General features: G+C 61.7%; 1 protein-coding gene across 1 annotated transcript; it reads right to left on the bottom strand.

The window, feature by feature from the left end:
- Positions 1–461: 461 nt before the first annotated feature.
- Positions 462–6,713, bottom strand: CBX4 (chromobox 4). Its single transcript, XM_082604324.1, has 5 exons — positions 6,557–6,713; positions 6,366–6,409; positions 5,161–5,226; positions 2,930–2,996; positions 462–2,649 (listed from the first exon to the last, which is right to left on the bottom strand). Exons 1-5 carry the CDS (start codon positions 6,623–6,625, stop codon positions 1,237–1,239), a joined length of 1,659 nt encoding a protein of 552 aa, XP_082460450.1. The 5' UTR covers positions 6,626–6,713; the 3' UTR covers positions 462–1,236.
- Between the last annotated feature and the right edge of the window lie 7,982 nt (positions 6,714–14,695).

Genomic DNA, 14,695 nt, shown 5'->3' with positions numbered 1-14,695 from the left:
GCGCCCTGGGGTGGGGGTGGGGGCAAAGATCAACAGGTGCCGGGCGGGCGCGGCGCTGGGGGCTGGCCCCACCCAAGTCTCCGCGCCGCTCGCGCACCCGTGCACCCCTCCCCCCCACCACGCAGATCCCGGGTTTGCCAGCGCGGTGGGCAGCGAAGGCCTGAAAACTCTGAGAGCGGGGGCGACGCCAGCACAACCCCCCCCGCAGGAATTCCCCTCTCCTTTGGAGAGCCTCTCGACTTCCGGGGAGCGGGGTCACTCCCCGAGTGCGGGCGCCTCTGCTCGCGAAACCAGTCCACTTTGCTTTTGCAAAGGTTTAAGCGCAAGTTGCGAGAGGTTCCTCCACAACCTCACCGCCCCCCCACCCCGCCAGACCTAAGGCGGAAGCGGGATGGGGAGAGGGGTCCAGCCACCTCCTGAGCCTCAGACGTTCGCTCTTCGCTAATCTCAAACAGCGAAAGTGCACCTTCAACATCTCCATTTAATATTTACATTCAAGCAGGTAATAATTGGAAGCTTATAGTTTAGACATTTCTAGTAGCAGCAGTTTCTAGAGAGCTCGTTTAGCCTTTTAACAAAAAAAATTTTTTTTTGCACATAGAAACAACACATCCATGTGTACAGTATCAAAAAATATATACCAAGGTTACTGGTATTGCAGTTCCTGGAAGGGGAGGAAATGAAAATCAACCGAAATACCGAATGAACGGGTAGAAAGGTCAACAGAAAATAGTTTGTCTGATATAGAATATAACATGATCTAGAGAGAACTCCATAAATCTAGGTTTTTATATTTCAATATATAAATACCTACAAATAAATATATATATATCAGCCCGAAGGGGGTGGTGGGCCTTTTGAGCTCAAACAATACATTTCAATAATAACACCACGTACAAACGGGAGTAAAGTCTGCACTTGACAAGTTAGCACGGTTAAAATATAATACTATAACTCTTAGACCGCCTCGAGTGGCTGCCCTGTCAGTCCCGGAGGTCCACGAGAGGGGATGGGGCAGATGAGGGGCGAGACCCGCAGGCACGGCGTGGAAGGCGCCAGTGTGGGCCGGGCGCTCCGGAACCCGGTAGAGGGGCGCGGTTGCCGCGGCTTCCGGCATTTTCGCGCTGGGGCCCGGCCCGGATCTCCCGCAGTTGGAGAGGAGGAGTCCGCCCCCAGGCCCCAGGTGTTAAAGCCCCGGCGGGTACAGCGCTTCCCCTTCCAACGCCCTTCGGAAGGCTACACCGTCACGTACTCCTTGAACGTGACGGTGAGGCAGTTTGCGGTGACGTCGGTGATAATTATATTCCCAAAGAAGGGTTTGAACTCGCTGAGTGGCTCCTCGGGCTCGTCCTGGGCCTCGGTCGGAGGCTTTTCGGCCGCTGTCGCCGGCGCAGCTGCCACCGCCGCGGTTGCGGGCGCCTCAGGCTTCACCTGGAGGGCGCTGGGCGGCTCCCCGGCCTCGCCGCGCGTCTTGACGCAGCGCAAGTCTATGGGCTCGTCCAGGTCCGAGTCCAGCAGGATGACCTCCGGTTGCGGGAGGGAGGCGGCGGGGGGCAGGTCCGCGGGGCGCTCGGCGGTGGGGCTGCCCCCCAGGCAGGTGGGGGTGCTAATGCTGCGCGCTGTCAGGCGCTTCTTGCAGGGCTCTCGCTCGCCGTGGGTCTCGGAGAGGCAGCGCTTGCGCGCATGGGAGAGATTTAGGTCGACGGCGTGGTGATGGTGGTGGTGGTGGTGGTGGTGGTGGTGGTGATGGTGGGAGGGCGGCTGTGTGCCGCGGGGCGGGTCCCAGGCCAGCAGGTCAGGCTTGGTGGTGAGCTGCAACGGCTGCTCGCCGAAGGCCTCCTTGGTCGGGGAGAGCTTGCGGGAGCCGGCCTCCTGGGGCTGCGGGTCCCCGGCCCCCGGCCCCTCCTCCTCCCTCCTCTTGGAGGGCGTTTCCACCTTCTTCTCCTCCGCCCCCGCGGCCTTTTTGAAAGTCCTGTCTGCAGGGGGGTGACGCTCCTCGGCAGCCCGCTTCTTGTGGCTGGGGGAGCGCGCCTCGCCCTCGGCTGCCTCCCCGGACTTGATCTTCACCGCCTGCATGCCGTTCTCCATGTACTTGCTCATCACGATCACGATGCGTCCGTTCTTGTTCTTGTTTTTGACTATCTTCATCTTGCCCCCAATCCCGTTGCCCGTTACCGCTTCCTTGGGGGCCGGCGTCATCCCGTTGGGGGGACCCTTCTCGGAGCCCTTGCCTGGAGCCCCGACCGCACCGGCCAGGGGCTTCACCGCTCCCAGGTAGCCCTTGGCCCCCCCACCGTGGGCCCACTTATCGGGCGGGTGGCTCTTGGCGCCTAGGTCCGGGCAGGTGGGGCTGGTCGCCTCCTTGTGGCTGCCCTGGTACTGCAGGTCATACATTTTGGGGTCCGGCTGGTAGGGGTGGTGCTTCTTGCTGTTGAGCTGGTAGTAGTATTTGCCGCTCTTGCCTGGCGGTGGGGGCTTGCCCGCCCGCTCCTTGCTGTGCGGCTGGTACTGGTGGTGCTTCTTGCTGTTGAGCTCGTACTGGTGCCCCTGGCCCTTGCCCTGACCACCCAGCTCCAGCTTGGCACGGTTATCAGCCGAGGAGTCCTGGAGTCCGGTCAGCACGTTGGAACGACGGGCAAAGGTAGGTACCTAGGGGAATGGGGGTAGAAATGGAGGGAGAGGTAAGAGGAGGGGTAAGGCCAGCCCCAGAGCAAGGCTCAAGCACCAGGAGTGTCCCAGCCCCTACCAGGTCAGCAGCTGCGTTAAGGGGTGGGGAGGGCGGGGAAGGGTGTGGGAGGTCATGATGAAAGGAAGTGGAATTGGGTGTTCTGGAGGAACCCGCCCTGACTTCCGGGCCTGGAGGCAGCTCAGGTGGCAATGTCATGGGAAAGACTTGTGAACGGCCCCTGGGGCCAGGGAGTGTATTCACCTGCACCACCAGTGGTTTGGGCTTCGGCCCTCTCTTCCGATATCCCATCAGCTGCTCCTGCCGTTCCCTGGGGAGAGGGAACAGAAGGCAGTGCTATTAGCCTCAGAGTCACCTCCCTCCTGCTATGCCGCAGCCTGCGTGATGCCCCCACTTTGGTGAGCAGCAGGGCCAGCAAGAACCGGAGGGACCAAGAGCTCACGGCAGAAGATCACCTCGGCCGCCACTTGGGTGCCTCGGTCCAGCCCAGAGTCCCGCTTTACGCCCACACCAACCCCTATGTGCCCAAGGGGTCTTCTCCGAAGGTCTCCCCCACCTCAGATGTCCATACCTGAACCGGGCCCCCGCACAGCCCCGCCTCTTGGCCTGCAGCTTGGGGCTGGGCGTTTTGGCACTGGTGTCCACAGCCTTGAGCCCGGGGCCCTGCACAAAGTGCACTGGGCTTCGGGGTCCAGGGGATGCAAACAAGTCCAAATGAGGTGTGCGTCCACCCTGGGCCTCCCCGTCAGAGGCACGGGATGCTAATGACCTCATTAAGATTCAGATAACGAGTGCCGCCGGCAGAAGGGAGGACTCGTTTCCTTAAAGGCCAGGCACTAAACAGGGGGAGGGGCTGCGCCCTTGTTTACACAGCGGCAAATGAGCCAATTAGGGGCTGGGGGCGGGGGCCGGACGCTGAGGCCAGGGCCTGGCCAGGTTCGCAGCCACCTGGTGAACCAGCTCTGGCAAGGCCTGGGCAGAGCTGCTGGGCGGGGCGACGCGGGACGGCACGCAGAAGCACCGCTTCCTCCACGAGCCCGGGCTCCTAGCCTCCCCTGATTTCCAAATTATTAATAAAGCCCATGGCGGTGGCGGTGGTCAATACAGCTGCCAGGCTTCCGCCTGCGGCCTGGTGGAGGGTGACCTGAGGCTGGGGGAAGGATGATCCTAGCACTGCCCAGCCCTCTATGGGAGAAGTGAGTAACTCTCCAGCGTTGGCCAAAGTTGCAAACCATTCCCGGGCCAGAAATCCGCTCTCCAGCGACCCTAGGTACCCCCCTCCCACCCTTGGGCTAACCCAGGGGAGTTCCACCATGCCTGGGGGCCCGGGCCGCGGCCTAACTCCAAATTGCATGGCATTGCAACAGCCTGCGTTTTAAGTCTTTGGGGACCCATTATGCAACATGGCATCAGCCGCTGATATGGTTATAGGGTGGTGAACTCCCAGGTGGAACCGGGGCAGGATCCCTTCTCGGCGCCCCCCTACATCGCAGGAGAGCAACTTCCCTGCTGGTCGCTTGTTCCAAGGGTCTAGAGTTTACAGTTTTAGCGCCAAACGCGCCACAGGAAATAATGCAAAATAAAAGGGGGAGGAGGGATGGGAGGCAGCGGTGTGGCCCAGCTCCGCGGGCTCTTGCCGCTCCTCCCCTCCTCGATCGCCCTTCCCCCTTCTGTCCTCCCCGAAACAGAGAACCGCAGCCACCGGCGGTGAATCCAGCTGCAGCAGCTGCAGCGTGACAAGCATCTGTGCCCACGATGAGCCCCTCGTCAGAAGCCACCCCTCCACCACCAGGCAGTGCCCATCCCACACCCTTTGGGCCAAGCTCCCTCTGCCCTGAGAATGGGGTCCAGACCCACCAAGCAGCCTAGTGGGAGGTGTGAAGGGCATGCAGCTCCAGAAAGAATCTGCCCCCTGCCAATCCCAAGCTCCCTGGGGGGTGAGTGTGGCAACTTAAGGCCTTGTCAACTTTTCTCCAGTCCCCAACAGGTTAAGTTCAGTTCCGTGACGTCCGGTGGTTTCACAATGCCAGCTCCCTTGGAGCTGCCCCGAGAGTTGCCCGTGCCAAGCGGCCAGTGGCAGCAGGAAAGCAACACCTAGGCTCCGGGGGTGGGGCTTCAAGGTAGCGAAAGGAGGGGGGCCGGCAGGGAACCAGGCACAGCCCCAACTTCTCCGCGCAGCTGTAGGGCCACCCGCATGCACCCTTCCCACAGTTTCCCCCAAACACAAGCCTCTCCTTCTCCGGCCCTGCCCACCGCCCACCCCCCACCCCCACCCCCCCGCAAGCTGCAGCAACCGCCAAGGATGTTGGTTAGAGGAGCCGAGGCCCCAGCCGTGCCCATTCAGACCCGGGGGGAGAGGACTCCCGCCAGCCCCCTCCCGGCCCTTTCCCCCTTTCCTGTTGCAGCGTTGGCCCACTCTCCCATTCCCATATACGGTCACGGCTGCGAGAGGCGGCTGCTTGAGGGACGCTCACCTGTTCTGGAAGGCGATCAGCAGCCGGGGATCCAGGATGTTCTCCTCGGGTTCCCACGTGTTATATCTTGCAAGGGAAAAGGGAGGGGGACACGGCGTAAAAAAAAAACCGAGCCAGCTTTGCGGCCTCCAGGTGGGGAATGACATAAGGCCCTACTCTGTCTTCATGAACCGAAAGCTATTTAGCTGTGGATGTGGGGGTGGAGAGTAAATTTCTGCAGGCCTGACACGGTCCCTGATACACCCTCCCCGAGTCAAAATAAACACACAAGGGCAGGAAGAAAGGGGAGGGGTAAGGAAAATGAAACTAGCAGTTTATTTTGCAGTTGTCAAGAATTTTAAGCATGTTACTGCGACATGTTCCAAAGCCACTTTGCTCACCAGGAACCCTGCGTGCAAAGCAGCCAAAATGCAAAGTCGCAGTCCCCTCCTCCTCTCCCCAGCCCCGAGTCTCCGCGAGGGCTTCAGCCATTCTCCATTTGACCCCTAATCCGATAACCGTCAGCCAAGCGGCCCCCCACACCCCCTCGCGGCCCTGGAGCCCGCTGTCACGGGCAAGCAACCCCCAAATACTCAGCAACACAAAAATATGCCTGTGTGTGTGTGTATGTGTGTGTGTGCGTGTGTGTGTGTGCCTGCGCGTCTGTCTCCATCCGGTGCCTTCGCATTTCAAATTAAAAAAAAAAAAAATTCCCCACCAAAAGCGCCGCAGTGACAGTTCCCAACATTTTCTGCTTTTTTTCTTCCTCTCCCTGCACTACTAGGAGGGAAGAGGCACACAATTGCATTTTCGTCGCTTTTTAATTTTTTTTTTTTTTTGGTTTTGCAATATGGAGCCGTTCGGTGGAGGGAAAGGGGAAAGGAGCCATTTTCTGCTGCACATCAGTCAGTGCCTGCGCCCTCCCTCCCTCCGCCGGCCTCCCCGGCTCGGCCCCGCGTCTCTCCAGCTCCTCCGGCTCCTTTTAGTGCATAAATTAGTGATGGCATTTCCCGGAGAGCAGAGCACAACACAGGGCGCCGGGCTCGGGCTCGGCGGCTCGGCTTCCCCAGTGCCTGCCACCGACTTCCCCACCCCCTCCTCCCTCCACCCCACCTCCACCCCGCCTCCCGTCCGCTCCCCCCACCACCCCACCAGCCCAGCGGGTCCGGAGCCCGGGAGCCCCGCGCCTCGGCACCGGGTTCCCCCGCCCCTCGGCCGCTACTTACTTGGGGGACCAGCCTCTCCATTTCACCAAATACTCCACTCTGCCCTGAGGGGGGGAAGAGACAGCACTCCATCAGCTTCCGCGGGATCCCCGGCTCCGGCCCGCAGCCTCCCCACCCCCTCCCCGCCTCCCCGCGGGCTGCTCCGGCTGCCGCTCCCCCGCCGCCTCGCCGTCGCCCCCGCGCCGCCCTACCTTGCGGATCCGCTTCTTCTCGATGCTCTCCACCGCGAAGACGTGCTCGCCAACAGCTGGCAGCTCCATGGCCGAGCCGGAGCGCGCCGGGGCGCGGGCGGCCGGCGCGGCTGCAGACGCTGCTGGCTCCCGCCGGCGCCCCGCTGCCGCCCCGGCCGAGGCGCCCCCGCCGCCTGCGCCGCCGCCGCCGCCGCCGCCGCCGCTCGCCCAGCACAGCCCGGCCGCCCGCCGCTGCCCGCGCCCGCCCCAGCTCCCGGCTCGCGCTCGCTGAGACAACTGAGCCCGGGCCGCGGCTGCACAAGAACTCATGCAAATCCGGACGTCAGCGGGCGGGGCCTCGCCGGGCCCTGCTCGGCGTCAGGGGGCGGGCCGCGGCCGGGATTGGCGTAGCCGGGCCTACCGGAGGCCCCGGGCCTGGGCGGCGGGGGGGGGGGTGGGGGGGGAGGAGGAAGGGCGCGGGAGGGGGCCGGGAGGAGGAGGGCGCCGGGGAGGTGCAGGGGGAGGGATCTGCGAGCCTGGGAGAGGGACACTGGAGGGAGGGAACGGGACCGGGCCGGAGAGGTGTGTCGGCGGCGGGCCGAGGCGGGGTGGAGAGCTTGACGGGGCCGCGAGGGTCTGGCTGCGACCCCTCGCCTGCGGCCTACCGCCTCGGCCGGCTCCCTCGCCTCTCATTCTCGGCGTGCACTGCCCAGGGACCCCTGCCGGGGGCCACGGAAGCATCCACTGCAGTTTCCATTTGCACCGAATTGCATCATGTGCAGACTCCCAGGGGGTCGCCGGCAGGGGGCGGAATCGGAGCAGGGGCAGCTCGCGCCCCCACTCTCTGTGTCCCGCCGCCCCGCCCCGCCCCGCGAGGCTTAGGGCATTTAGGAAGGCGAGGAATGGGAAGAGAAAGGATAGGGAGGAGAGAGACGACCGGGTGCAGAGAACTGCCAGGGAGAGCGCGGAGAGGAGAAAGGGGATAGAGGAGCAGCTAGCTTGGGGCCCTAGGGCTCAAGAACCTTACCAGAGGGTTCTCCGATCCCACCCCGGAACCTGTGAGGCTCCTAATTTACCCTCAGCCCTCTCCTTATTGGGGCGAGGGCGGGATGTCCAGTTTCCAGCAGCAACCCCCCGCCCCCAGCCCGCGGCCAACACGGAGGGAGGCAGGGAGGACAAAGAGGGGGCTTAGGGAATGTCCAGGTCGGCTTGGGGGCCCGAGAGGACTTCGTGGGGTCCTGGGAAGGGCTTCGAAAGAGGGAGCAGGGAGGGTCAAGAAAAGGTTGAAGCTGAGCAGGGCACAGCGGGGCCGCACAAAAGGGAGGTGAATGGAATGGCCGAGGAGCCAAGCACTCGTCACGAATTCGCGCTCCCTGCTCCCCGACCGGCAGCGGCGGCCGAGCCGAGGCCCTCCCGACGCGGCCGGAGAAGCCGCCGAGTGTGAAGTTTAGCACCTCCGGCGGCGAGACGGCGCGTTCCGGCGTGCAGCTCCAGCGTCCGGCTGGGGGAGCTGCTGCGCCCCACGCGGCCTCCCGAGGGCGCCGCCCGCGGGGCCGCGATCTCTGTGGGGTCGGAGTGAGGAGGGAGGGGACCTGAGGAGGGGGCAGGGCGGCCCAAGTGGCAGGGGCAGGGGCGCGCCTGCCCGGGGGTGTGTCCGGGCCCCCAGCTCCGGGCCCTTGAAGGACCAGGAGCAGGAAGCTTGCGCAATCCCTTGGCTGAGCGTCCATGGAAGAAAGGAAAGGAGCAAAAGCCGAGCGAGAGTGGAACGAGCGGGGTGGGGTGGTGGTGGGCAAAGAGCCATCCGGGTCTCCGCTCCCGCCCTGACACACGTCCCGGAATGCTGGGTGGGGACTGCGCGGGGGCTCGAGAAAGCGGGGGAGGGGCGAGGTGGGGAAGCGAACCCCCAAAGCATGCGTTGGGCTGATTTTCTCCCGGGAATCCGGGAGAAGCCTGGAGACGGTCTGGTGTTTAAGGACGAACACGTTGACTCCACCATTTCACCACCATGTCGCAGCTCCCGCGGCTCGGCGGCTTCTGCTGCCCTGGCGGCCTCGGCTCAAGACGGCCCGCGTGGCTCCTCCCCGGAGGGGTCCTGGGGGTGGGGATCGTTTTCTGGCTGCCCCAGAGAGGGGCAGAGAGGGGCTCGGTCTGCAGCGACTACCCTCTGACAAACTTGAGGCTCAAACCCAAGATTCCCCCGAGGAGGTGTTGGGGGGACGCGCCGGCCTGGGTGGGGGCGACGCCTGCTTGTAGTCCTGGGGTAGGGCGGCTCTCTGGGTTTATAGAAGGTGAGGGAGGCGAATTCTTTGGGAGGGGGACACAGGAAAAGGTTTTCCTCCCCCTGCTGTGTTTTGGGCTTTTTCCTGACGCTCGTGTCCCGGGAGAGGAGCTCTACTGTGAGACAACTTGACCGTAGAAGGGGAAGGCTCCCCGAGATTGGCGGGGGAAGCGCTGTCAGCGCGACAGTCACCTTTCCAAACTGAGCCTACCAACTGCCAGGGCTTCGGCGCTGTCGGTCTGTCTGGAGGTCTGCAGCGACCTTGTCCTGGACAGTCCCTTCGCCAGGGGAGGGTCTTAGCTTCCCGACACTCCGCCCGCCCCCTCGCTAGAAAATCCCCTGGAAAATCTTTTTCCAAGGGGTGTTTCCGAGGCGTCCCGGGCAGGGGGATGCCGAGGGAGGGCGAGCGGCCGCTGCAGCCTCCGCGCCGCCAGGGGCGTCGGACTCCGCAGGCCGCTGTTCGGCTCTCTCCGCCCGCGCCCCTCCGGGGCCCGCGCTCCGGATCTCGGGGGCCACGCTGTAGCACCCGGTGCCCCGACGGCGGGTTTGCTCAGGAGCCGGGCGGCCTGCTGCTGAGCTGGGGAGGAAGGGTGGTTCCCGCCGGCCAATACGGCGGATCTTTTCTGGAGCTGCCGGTATGTCTGTGCGAGCAGCCGCAGGCTCCCCAGGACTTCGGGAGGGGACGCCCAGAAGCTCAGAAGCTCCAAAGAACCCCCGGGAGTCCCCGGCCGCCCCCGCTCCCAGCCTTTCTGTGGAAAGTGACCAAAATACACAAGCATCCGCCGAACCCGGGAACTCGCGTGGTTATTTATTTTGTCCTGGTGGTGGGTTGGCCGATGTGGAGAGAGGCCGACTCCCAGAGCCCTCGCCCCACCTCGAAGCCTGACCCTAGACCACCCCTCGCCTGCCAGCGGGTGCGGGGAGGAGCTCAGGTCCGCGGGACTGCGAATGGATGCAAGGAGGAGGCAGAGACAGAATCTGAGGGGTGGGGAACGGTGAGCGCCCTGGAAGCTCCCCCGATGCGCCCAGCGAGCCCCTTCTGGGAAATCTCCCGTGGGGCCTCCCCTACCGTCCCACCCCCTGTCTTGGCCCCTTCGAGGGAGTCGCAGGCGAGTGGAGCTCTAAATTCGGGATTCCCAGAGCCTTCAGCGGGGCCCCGGCCTCCGACCCGGGATACCCCAAGCCTCACGGGGAACCCCGAAGAAGTGTCGCCGGTCTGCGCTTTTGACGCTGCCCCCTTCCAGCCGGGGGCAGATCGCGCCCCTCGGTTCCGCCGAGGGGCAGAATTCTCCTGGGTGCCACCTCAGGCGGGGGCCCCTAGGGGCCCTCAAGGGCCCCAAGAGAGGAGCGATGCTATCTTGACGAGCCGCAGGCTCCCGCCCTGAGTACCGAGGGCCGAAAGAGCGGACCCTGGAGAAGCCGGGAAATTTTTAACGGCCCTACACCCGAGGGTGGTCACTGACAGTTCAGGGCCCCAAGGGGCCTGACCCGTGCCAACCGGGGAAACAAACGGCTTCTTAAAGAAACTCGCTCTCTGAATGGACGATCTCTGCCAGGAGATGCCATCACCCGCCCACGGAGCCCAGGTCTGGGCTCTGCCCGGAAGGGGCCGCCTGTGACTTCCCCAGCCAGTCCCCGGCTAAGAAAGCTCTCTAGTTAGTGTGACTTTTTAGGCCCCCAGAGGTGGATTTTAAGTAGCTGAGGGAGAATTTACTAGCAACGACTACAAAATCTGCCCAGGCTTTGACAAGAGCTCATTTCTCTCCTCTGTTCTTAGTAGGGGAACTTGTCTTTGACTTTAACTCTGGCGTATGTAACTTTGCATTTTAGCGCTGGCTTTGGGGCAGCTGACCTTGTGGGACTGTGCGGGGGTGGGGGGGGCGGTGAGTAGAGTGGGGAGGCTGTGTGGGAATCCGGAACGCTGCCCCATGCACCTTCTAGGAGGGATAGCTTTGTCCCTAAGGGCTCCGCTCCGCCCTCTGCGTCCCCACCCCCAAGTTTCTGTTCTTAGTCGCACCGCCCGCGAAGGGTCGGCTTTCATTTGGGTGGTGAAGCCCCTAACGCCCCCGCGTCCCTCCTCAGAGAGCAGCTGGGGGCTGGAGCTGGCGCGCGGGGAGGGGAACGGGTCCGGCGCGCCGCGAGGTCGTGGCCCCTTGGGGCAATCCTTGGGGCCACATTGGCCGCCGCAGGGTCGCGCCTGCAGCACTCGGGGGTCGCGGGCGCCGAAGCGGGACGCGTCGTTTTCTACGACGTCGGCTGGTCCACCCCTTCCCAGCGTCAGGGCAGCTTCTCAGGTTCTCCGGGAGAAGCCCACCCAGCCCCCGTCCCATGCTTGGTCGCAGGGCTCCCGCCCGCCTGGAGATATGCGCCCCCAGGATCCATATTTCAAATATGATCTTTGGTGTTGCTTCCACCGCCTGACGCCGCCGCCGCGCACTCACAACGGCCTCTGCGTGCTGTGTTTTTCATTTGGGTTTCGTTTGCCCAAGGCCTCCCCGCGGATCTCCTGTGCCTACGAGGTTCACCCCATTCACACCCGCCCCTGCATTTTGCTCTCGGGTGCTTCCGTTGCGCCCCCCGAACCCTGCGGGGCCCATAGACAAGGCAGATTTCTTTCTTTCCTTTTTCCAATCAAGAGCTGCTGCAGCAAACCCGGGGATAAAATAAAAATCGCCAGGCGGACCCCGAAGTAGTAGTCAGCCGAAGCGCGACTGCTACCCCACCCTCCCCCCAGCCCAATGCGCTCCCCCTCCCCACCTCGCGGCGCGCCGAGGGTTAAGCGTGCGCGGGAGTGGGTAGTTGGCAACGCAGGAAAAGCGGGGGTGGGGTGCCGAGCGCGGCGGGCCGGGGAAGCTGGGCTCGCTCTCCTCCCCCTCCTCGCCCCCGCCAACCCCGGGGTGGCGAGGCCCGAGCGATAGGAAGGGCCCGGTGCGTCTCCGCCTTCTCCGCTGGCCGGCAGCCGAGGCCGGCCGCGGCCCGGAACCGCGAGGACGCTGCTTCGAGGCCGCGTCCTGCGTAGCCCGGGAGGGGGAGGGGGCGGTGGCTTCGGAGCCGCGGCCGCGCGTCGCCAACCAGCCGATCGATCCCCAGGGGCGGGAGCGCGGCGAGCTCCGCTGGACACCTGGGGCGGGGGGTATCCCTGCAGGATCAAAGGGAGAACGGAGGGGGTGCTCAGGGATCCGGTGACCGTGGGATGGCGGCCGGGAGGGCCCAGCCAGAGCACAGTTCGGCCTGTGCTGCAGGGGCCGAGGGCTGGGGGCGGGTGGTAACGCCTGGGGTACCCTCTAATCCCATGTTGTCTGCATCGGGGCCGCCTTTGGCCACTTCCGGAGCTGAGTCTGGCAGCCCTGAAACTTCGTCCCTCCATGTCCAGGTCCCCGTCCCCACCCCACCCCCACTCCCTATGACGAGGTTGTCGGACGTGGTCACCTAGTCCATCCCCCTCGCCCCGCCCTCCTGAATCCTGATAGAAATGGGTGGGTGTCCCCTCGACCCCACCTCCGGAAAGATCCCCCAGGTTTGTCCAAGAAGTCCTCCTGCCCAGCTTCTTCCGGAGGATAGTTTCCTGTGATTGTCCCTGAGGACCCCCAAGGGATCCCCTTCGGTTCCCAGGGGCCCCGGCCGCTGCCTCACCTGCCTGCTCCAGGTGCCGGGGCGGGGCCGGGGCAGTGGCGCTGAGGAGCCTGCACTCTCTACGCCCTCCCCTAGGGGGCGGGCTCCCCTCGGGCTGGCAGGCAGCTGGGGCCTGCCAGAGCTGGCCGCCCTCTGCGCCCAGGGGAGTGGGAAGGAGATGTGCACGTGGGGCAAAGTGGGGGATCTCACTGCTGTGGGGGGTGAACAGAGGAGCCCCGCGCGCGCTTCCTCTAACTCACCCCTCCCCCTCACTCCGGCTGCGAGGCTGCCTTTCTAGCCAGAAACAACCAGCCCAAGAGCGACTTGGAGCGTTAGGAGCCCACCCTGCACACTCAGGACTGAACACAACCCAATGGCCAGGGCCATTGTTTCCCAAACCGGCCCCTTGCTCAGTGCCCTTTCATTCCCAGAGAGAAGTCGGCAGGAGCGTATATACATTTTTTTATTTGAGGTTTTTAAAGGAAATCTCAGGTCAAGAGCATCACAAAGCCCCTGTTCTGCTATCAAAGGGCCAATAAGAAGTAAACTAATATTACAGTGCATATTTCCCCAGAGAGCCAGGGGGATTTATGTAGGAATTGGGGGGCAGGGTGGATAGAGCAGAAACTCCACCACGAACTCTCTTCCCTAAACTGAGCTTCACTAAAAAAAAAAGTTGGCTTGGCCGACAAATGCCACATCTTAAAAATGCCCTAACACTTCCCTGTAAGGGATGCTCCCCTGGGTTGCTGACTGGGAAGGAGAATAAAACCCCAAGAGATACCCCAGGCAGGGGGAAGGGACACCAAGTCCTCTCCTCTGATGGAGACAATACCCTTGAGAAAGGCAGGAGGTGGGTTGGAACGTGTCAAGATTATTTATAATCACTGAAGTCCCAAATAAAGTTCAGTATTTCATTTTTTCTGGGCTTAGACAGACGGATGGCAGAAGGAATATGGTGAGTGTAGCTGTAGGAATGTGGGATTGATGAAGGGCATGAGTGGGCCCACACAAGCCAGCCAGCTGCATGCTTCTGGGCAGGGCTACTTTTCCATCAGACTGGGGAGGCTCAGTGCCAGGGCCCACAATACTTTTTGGGGTCCCCGAAAATGTTCTAGTTTCTTTTTGTTGTTGTTTTTAAATTGTGGTAAAATATACATAACATAAAATTTACCATTTTAACCATTTTAAGTGTTCTGTGGCATTAAGTACATTTACATTGCTATGTAGCCATCACCCCCATCCATCTCCAGAATTTTTCATCTTCCTACACTGAAACCCTACCCATTAACCAATAACTCCCCATTCTCTCCCCCCAGACCCTGACAACCACCATTCTACTTTCTGTCTCTATGAATTTGACTACTCTAAGTTCTTTATGTAAGTAGAATCATCCAGTATTTGTTCTTTTGTGTTTGGCTTATTTCACTTAACATAATGTCTTTAAGGTTCATCCATGTTGTAGTATGTGTCAGAATTTCCTTCTTTTTTAAGGCTGAATTATATTCTATTGTATGTATATCTAATTTCTTTTAAAATCAGAAGAAAAAACCCTTAAGTTCAAAGAAAATGTTTTAATGTAGACTATTAACGTGTTCATCTTTATATCAAGGCAGTTATAAACTATAATTTTTAACACTTTTTTTTTTTTTTTTTTTTTTTTTTTTGCGGTACGTGGGCCTCCCACCGTTGCGGCCTCTCCTGTTGCGGAGCACAGGCTCCGGACACGCAGGCTCAGCGGCCATGGCTCACAGGCCTAACCACTCCGCGGCATGTGGGATCTTCCTGGACCGGGGCACGAACCCGTATCCCCTGCATCGGCAGGCGGACTCACAACCACTGCGCCACCAGGGAAGCCCGTACACTTTTTTTTTTTTAATGGAGAAAGGGGCCCACAAAGGCAAAAGTGCCCAGGGCCCTTAGAATGTGGTCCTGCTTTGGGGAGAACTTTCAAGAATGGCACCTCTGGGGAGACTTGGTGAACAGGAACCACCAGCTCTCTCTGTGGATGGGTTGAGGAGTATCAGTTGTTGGCCTGGGGCTGGTGGCACTGGGGGTCCAGAACATTCACCTGCATGTGTGTCCCACTGTCTATAGGCATCATTGGGCCACTTCTCCTCACTTTGGAGTGCAGGTTTCTGTCTGATGCTACTGAAATAAAAAACACGTAAAAGTAATAGGGAACACCAGGAAATAAAAACACAAGGCCTGTCTTTCTTTCCTTCTTTGATTTAAAGAGTTCAGTTCTGCAGGGCTCAGAACCAGCTCTG

This window comes from Mesoplodon mirus (assembly GCF_964341445.2).
Source record: "Mesoplodon mirus genome assembly, chromosome: 18".
Classification (NCBI taxonomy): domain Eukaryota; kingdom Metazoa; phylum Chordata; class Mammalia; order Artiodactyla; family Ziphiidae; genus Mesoplodon; species Mesoplodon mirus.
Note: the sequence above shows the minus strand (reverse complement) of the source record. Positions and strands in the feature narration are given on the sequence as shown.

Excerpts from the sequence above, each read along its gene's own strand:
- CBX4 (XM_082604324.1), bottom strand. The coding sequence starts at position 6,625 with ATGGAGCTGCCAGCTGTTGGCGAGCACGTCTTCGCGGTGGAGAGCATC. Across the intron at positions 6,410-6,556 it reads AGAAGAAGCGGATCCGCAAG|GGCAGAGTGGAGTATTTGGT; the intron begins GTAGGGCGGCGC and ends TCCCCCCCTCAG. Across the intron at positions 5,227-6,365 it reads TGGAGAGGCTGGTCCCCCAA|ATATAACACGTGGGAACCCG; the intron begins GTAAGTAGCGGC and ends TTCCCTTGCAAG.